This window comes from Stegostoma tigrinum, chromosome 38 (assembly GCF_030684315.1).
Source record: "Stegostoma tigrinum isolate sSteTig4 chromosome 38, sSteTig4.hap1, whole genome shotgun sequence".
In the NCBI taxonomy this organism is placed as follows: Eukaryota; Metazoa; Chordata; class Chondrichthyes; order Orectolobiformes; family Stegostomatidae; genus Stegostoma; species Stegostoma tigrinum.
In genome coordinates this window covers 20550652-20557166 of record NC_081391.1, presented here as the reverse complement: position 1 = coordinate 20557166, position 6515 = coordinate 20550652, and the positions used below count along the sequence as shown (strand labels likewise).

The following is a 6515-nucleotide window of genomic DNA, read 5'->3' as shown; positions in this document are numbered from 1 at the left end:
TTGTAACCACATTAGACATGGCCTTGTGTCAACGGTCAAGCAGCTGACTGCTTACAATCAAAATCCTATTGTTCACAAAATTAGTGAAAGGAGGTTTTGTTTCGACCCACTTATTTGGCTTAGTATTGACCACTTTAAGATGCCTGTCATGAGAGATGCCAAATGGTGGGAACTATTACCTGCACCCGCACTGTCCAAGGGACATACAATGTATTGGATGAATAAAAGCAGAAAGGATCAAGTCCTGTTCCAAGACTCTCCAAATTTCAAATGTTAAATCTTGTCTCACAAATACCTCTCAGAATAAAGTGAACATTTGTAAAAGGAACAGAACATTAGACTTGTTGATGTTTGTCATTAGCAACGAACAGGTCCACTTAAAATTGTAGGATTCTGGACAAGGCATCTCATCAATGCATTTTCCATTTCACCAACTTTTTCACTCACAGATTGACTGCAAACTATTTGGTGCAAGTCAATATTCCTCAGTTGAGAAATCAGAGCTAACATCTCGCATTTGGTGAGCCTCCCACAGCAGGGAGGAGGTTCTGTGGAAGTGTTATTTGACACAAAACGTTAACTCTGATTTCTCCTCACAGACGTTACCAGACCTACTGAGCTTTTACAGAAATTGCTGTTTTTATGTCTGACTGACAGCATCCGTGGTTCTTTCAGTTTTTATTTAACATCCTTCAACAGGTGTATTAATATCAGTATCACTGACTTCTTCTGGAACTGATGAGAGGTGTATCGCTTCATCAAGAGATGGGCAGACACAGATGCAATAGTGTTCAATATTATGTTCAAGTTTGAATCTCCCGAGATATATTGGGAATATCTGTTTTAGAAAATTCTATCCGTTTCACCTTGAGGAAAGTTACAACAAATTCCATTGCAGACAAGAGTCCATAAAATAACTGTGAGAAAGTGAAGCCTGTGGAATAAATCCTCAGAAATGGTTTGGAATTGGTAAGGGTAGAGGAGAGCACATGACTATCTACATTGAACAGCAAAGCTATGGCAATCTTTCCCCAGGAGCCTGTACATGGTCCTGAGAGTCACATTTAGAAATGACCCTGGTATTTGAATAGAGAGATGTGCATTTAGGTTTCCTTCACTTCCCACATAAAGAATACCATAAATCTAGACATCGTTGTCTCAAAAGCTTAAGTGAACGTTGACTCAATTGAACATTTCAAACTGAGATTAGTGATCATTTGTTAAAGTGAAGGGAGTAATGTGTGTATGGAAGATAGGTGTGTTACACAGCATTTAGATACAAGATTCTATGATAGTGATTCTACAATTCTATGATTTAAAAAAGCCATCCAAGATCCAACTAAATGGTGAAATAGGTTTGATGGTTTGAATGACCTCCTCCTGTTTGCATGGTTCAAATTATCTCGATCTACTTCTGTTCCACTGCGCTGCTTGGCCCTGGCTGTATATACACCATTCCCTATCTAAAATTAGTGCCTGGGTTGATGGGAGATTCCTGATTGGCTATCAAGGGTTGTCAATGATCATTGGTGACATCATTCTCTGATTGAGAACAGGATGTTCCAGGAGTATAAATGCAAGAGCTTGTGCCTGAGAGGCTTAGTTCTGGAGCTGTCTAGTTGGTTGTGAGCAGGAATAGTGAAGATGGCCTCCCAAGTGTGTCAGAACTACCACAAGGACTGTGAGGATGCTGTTAACAAGCAGATCAACCTGGAGCTCTACTCCTCCTATGTTTACCTCTCCATGGTGAGCCTTGTGTTTGGGCTTTGGTTTTTTAAGATCAAGATTGCTCCTTTGTTGTGTGTATGGGAATGCATTTTCAGTGACTCTTGAGTGCAACCTGAGAGAATATTTGATAGAAGTCAAACCCCTAATTGGCACCTATGTTGAAATGTCTCTTTTTATTTTGGTTTTTGTGAGATGTCTAAAAATTTTACTTATCTTAAAGACTGTAAACCTAGTCAGCTGTAATGGGAAGTAGGTGCAAAGTATTGTAGATGTTGGAACTCTACCTGAAAATAGGCTTGCAATCACTGGGCCAGAAAGCATCAGAGGGGAGGCCAGCTAATGTTGAGTTTGGATGTTCTTCAGAGCTGATGTACTTCTGGTCTGTATGCAAGCATGTCTGTAACCTTCCTTTAGTGGGTCACTGCAACACAGGATCCTGCATGTCCTGTGCAATGGTTCAGTGAATCACAGTGCAAACTGGAAGAACAACCCCTTCTTTAGTCTAAGCACTTGTCAGCTCTCTGGGCTAAATTGAGTTCAACATATTCCTGTTGTGAACTCTCTCCCATTTCTCCCTCTAGTGCTGGTTGCTGGTTGTTATATCCTATCACCATGTCTGTCCTCTCCTCCACCCCACAAACTCTAATGGGACCATCTGCTTCTTCTGGCTTGGCAGCTGGATGCCCTATTGTGCTTTTCTCAGTCCAATTAATCTGAACAATCAACATCTGCTCTTCGCTTGGCCACTATCCTCAGATACTACATAACTGCTTCCCCCCTCAATGCCTCGCTGCCAAATTCAAAATGTTAGCTTGTTCTCATTCTATGAAAGCTACATGACCTGTTTGTAACTGAGCATTTCTTATTCTTAGTTTAAGAAGATGGCCATTTCTTTCCAAACTTTTGGAATATGATTTTAGGCTCATTTACTCATTCTGTGGTAAATGAGTGCTGGAATTTCCTGAAGTGGAGTTCTTCTTTATGGTGTGGTAATTCCAAGTTAGCTATCTAGGAGAGTCTTGAGACAGTGCCCTCTAATTCGATCTCGTGGGGGGGATGGAAATGAACAGGTGTTCAACATGAACTGAATATGGTTGGATGGATCAGAGTTTTCCATTTCTACCACTTAGTCGCTTCCTGAGGTGTTACAGGAAGCTTTTGTTACACTCAGGACAACCTCTTAGACTAATGTCAGTCAACACTGCTAAAAACCAAGATGTTTAACTTTTGTATGAGATCCCAACCTTGAATTCCTTCTGCACCTGTTCTAGTTCCCTTCAAGCTTGTGCTCTAGATGTCAACCCAGTTCCCAATTCCATGGCTTACTGTCAAGGACACTCTAGCAATGGACCTTCTTTATTTTGCTTTCTTCTGTAAATTCACTGAGCTCTTGGGTGTATCAGTCCTTCTAGTTCTGCCAGAACAGAACTGTGGATCCCAGATTATTGACAAACTCTCTCAATTCTGTCAAGAGAAGCAGTAAAGTGAAAGGTCACTGAAATTGACTCTCATAGTGTGCTGAAAGAGGCTATTCTGCCTCTGTTAGTGCACTTGCTACTTCAATCCCCTTCTATCTCCCTCCCCAAATGTTGTTCAATATTTGGATCAAAATCGAATCAATAACTGCCTCCTGGATGTACCCCCAACACTTGTGGGTAGTACATTCCACACCCTAACTGCTGCAAGAAGGGTTCTCATTTGGCCCTTTGTTGCTTTAGCCTATTACTCTAAATGTTTCCACTTGAGTGAGACAGCTTCGGCCCAGCCAAGTAGGCTGCTCTCAGCTGTTTTGAAAACCTCAATGTGAACTGAGGAGCACAGACCCAATTGGGCAACACGACATTGAAATATTAATTCCCATTGGCTTGTGTAGCTTTGAGGCATTGTTGTTACACTCAGTGCATTACTATAACACAGTTCCTGCTGGTTGTCTTGGGGTGTGCTCCTCCAAATCAGTGAAAATGGCCTCCAAGTTCCTTCTGATAACTGAAGGTGTCTGGCCACAGGAATTTATTTACTGTCTTTACTTGTTTGTTCTGAGCCAGTTTTCTGGCTTCTAATTGAATAGTGTTGCATGTCCTGCCCTGTTGATCTCAGAATGAGAAGAATTTGTTCTTGGCCACTTGGGGGTTAGTCTGATGTGAATGTTAGTCTGACAATCATATCACAAATAGACTCTTCAGGCCAATTTGCCCATGGTAGCTCCAGGGGTGGGTGGGGAAAGTCTCCCATCAGATTCCTCTAAGTCCACACCTACAGCCTTCAGTTTTTAACCCCACTACTGTGGGATGAGGCCACTATGCACATTAATGCTTCCAGAATTGAAACACTTGGGTTGAGTTACAGGCAGGGTGGCTGGAAAGAAGCTTGTCCTGGGGGATGGAGGGTCTCAATTACTAGCTCAGACTTCAAGGTGAGCAAGGAAAAGGTGGTGGGTGCCTAGAATGTTGCCAGTGGTGGTGGAAGTGGGCATGATGTCATTTTAAGATGTATCCAGACATTCCACAAATGCACAGGGAGCAGAGGAACACAGATCCTTGGAAAATGCATGTCAGGTTTAGATAGTAGATCTGGATCAGCAAGGCTTAGAGCTGAAGAGCCTCTTCCTGTGCTGTAATATTGAGGGGTGACAGTAATCTCTCTCCATTCCAGTAGGAACAGGTCCCAGCCTCTCCTTGGAACTAAAGCATTCCTGTTTTGGTAACATCTTTTCAAATATTTGAACAGTCATGATGAACTCTCAAATACAGGTGCCATTTCATCTTTTAGTTGCATCAATGTCTTAAGTACTTCATAGAACTATCAACATCATAAAGAACTAATAAAAACAACTGCTTGTTCAAAATAGTGCACTTCCAATTAAGTGGCTAGCAGTAACTTAGCCACTGGTATTATCTTCAAATGATCCATGGATGTCTGACCTTGCTTTCTTTCTTTCCACTCCCTCTGTTTGCAGTTCTCTTACTTTGACCGGGATGATGTTGCCCTGCGTCACTTTGCTGAGTTCTTCAAGGAGCAGTCCCATGAGGAACGGGAACATGCTGAGAAACTGATGGCATTCCAGAATAAACGTGGAGGCCGAGTCCTCCTGCAGGACATCAAGGTGGGGTTTAATTATGCCCACCCAGCTTCACTGAACAATTGGATTAACGCAGTGACGATTATGGCCTGCTATTTCATCCTTGTATCTCTTCCCTTTTGTGGATTTTCTAATCCCTTGAAATGTTTGTCTTTCCTTCCTTCAGAAGCCAGGGCAGGATGAGTGGGGCAATGGTTTGGAGGCAATGCAGAGAGCTCTGCAGTTGGAGCAAGATGTGAACCAGAGTCTGCTGGATCTGCACAAACTCGCCTCTGGCCACACAGACCCTCATGTGAGTTTTTAATGTGGGCCTTTTGGCTAGTTGCATTATAGGATTCTATAATCACTGCATATCAGTCTTGTGTTGATCAGACAACCAGCACAAGAGCTATTTTAGCTGACAGGACATTAGAAAATATTGTAATGACAGTCTTGAGTCTTTCTTGTATAGCAATTCTTCTGGTCACAACACTATATCACTTTGGGAGGTTATGTCCTCTCCTCTTGGCAGAGCTAAAACAGGTGCTGAGCTGGCTAGTTAAGTGTACTTGTATAAATAACTTGTTAGGCCTTGGTTTTTAATGGCCTGAACTAGTGGCTTGATCTCAACAGCACTTTTGGGTTCAGGTTTTCCTGTAGCATCTAATGTTATTGGTGTCTAAGAATTGAAAGCGTCCCTCATCCTAACTGCTACATTCTCAACTTTCCTCCTTGATGGGAGATCCGAATGGAAAATTCAGATTCTCCCACTTATGCCAAGGGGTGCTTGGAGATTGCCAACTGCCCCAATAGACTAGATATTGTCTCGTTTTTGTTTTTAAATTTTCTCCATGACTGTACTTTAAATGCTGTTGTTATTTTGACCAATTACATTGTAGCCAAAACAGGCACTTCCCATCTTTTTAAAATAAACTTGGTGTAGCTTAATTTAAAATACTGGTTGTGGGGTGGTGGCCTGATCCAGAATAGCTTCTGCTACTGCTCCCTGTCACAGGATGAAAGGTCAAACTGTCAAGGGAAACCAGTCTTGTTCTCAATATCTATCTTTTTGGCAGCTGTGTGACTTCCTGGAGAGGCACTACCTGGATGAGCAAGTGAAGATGATCAAGAAGCTAGGAGATCACATCACCAACCTGAAGAGACTGGGAGCCCCTGACAATGGCATGGGAGAGTACCTGTTTGACAGGCTCACCCTAGGGGAAGAGTGACTGAATTGCCTGCAGGCAGTGAGCTTGTTGTCATGTGTCTGAATGGGAGACCTGTAGAGACTTCTTTTAGTAGGAGCAGCTCATTGTCCTGTACCAAGTGTAAATAAACTGCTCAATATTGGACTGTCTTGCCTCCCTTTTCTAGGTTAATGCTTGCTGTGAGCTATGCTGTAGCTTGATCCTGTTTAGTTGCTCTTGCTGATGGGAACACTTCCCCACTGGGCTTTGGGTTTCACTGCCTGGACCTTGTTTCCTTTGAGATGGTGAGCTGCTGCCTTCAGCCACCCTCAATCTTGTGTGGGTAGACTCAATACCCTTGTAGGAATTAGCACAGAACTAGGAGCAGTGAAGGGTCAGGAATGGCTCAAGGACCTATCCTGGTCAGCAAAAGGACCAAATGAGCTGAAAGCTGAGATCCAGCAAATGATGCAGAAGAACCAAATCAGGTGCTCCTCTGTTTTAAATGAATTAGTCTGAAGTTTGTGTACCTGTAGAGTTCT

At 42.6% G+C, this 6515-nt stretch overlaps 1 protein-coding gene across 1 annotated transcript; it reads left to right on the top strand.

Moving 5' to 3' along the window:
- Nucleotides 1–1644: 1644 nt before the first annotated feature.
- LOC132206389 (ferritin heavy chain A-like) lies at nt 1645–6015 on the top strand. The gene is made up of 4 exons (XM_059640478.1): nt 1645–1746; nt 4685–4831; nt 4974–5099; nt 5863–6015. The coding sequence occupies exons 1-4, from the start codon at nt 1645–1647 to the stop codon at nt 6013–6015; spliced, it is 528 nt and encodes a 175-aa protein (XP_059496461.1).
- Nucleotides 6016–6515: the final 500 nt, after the last annotated feature.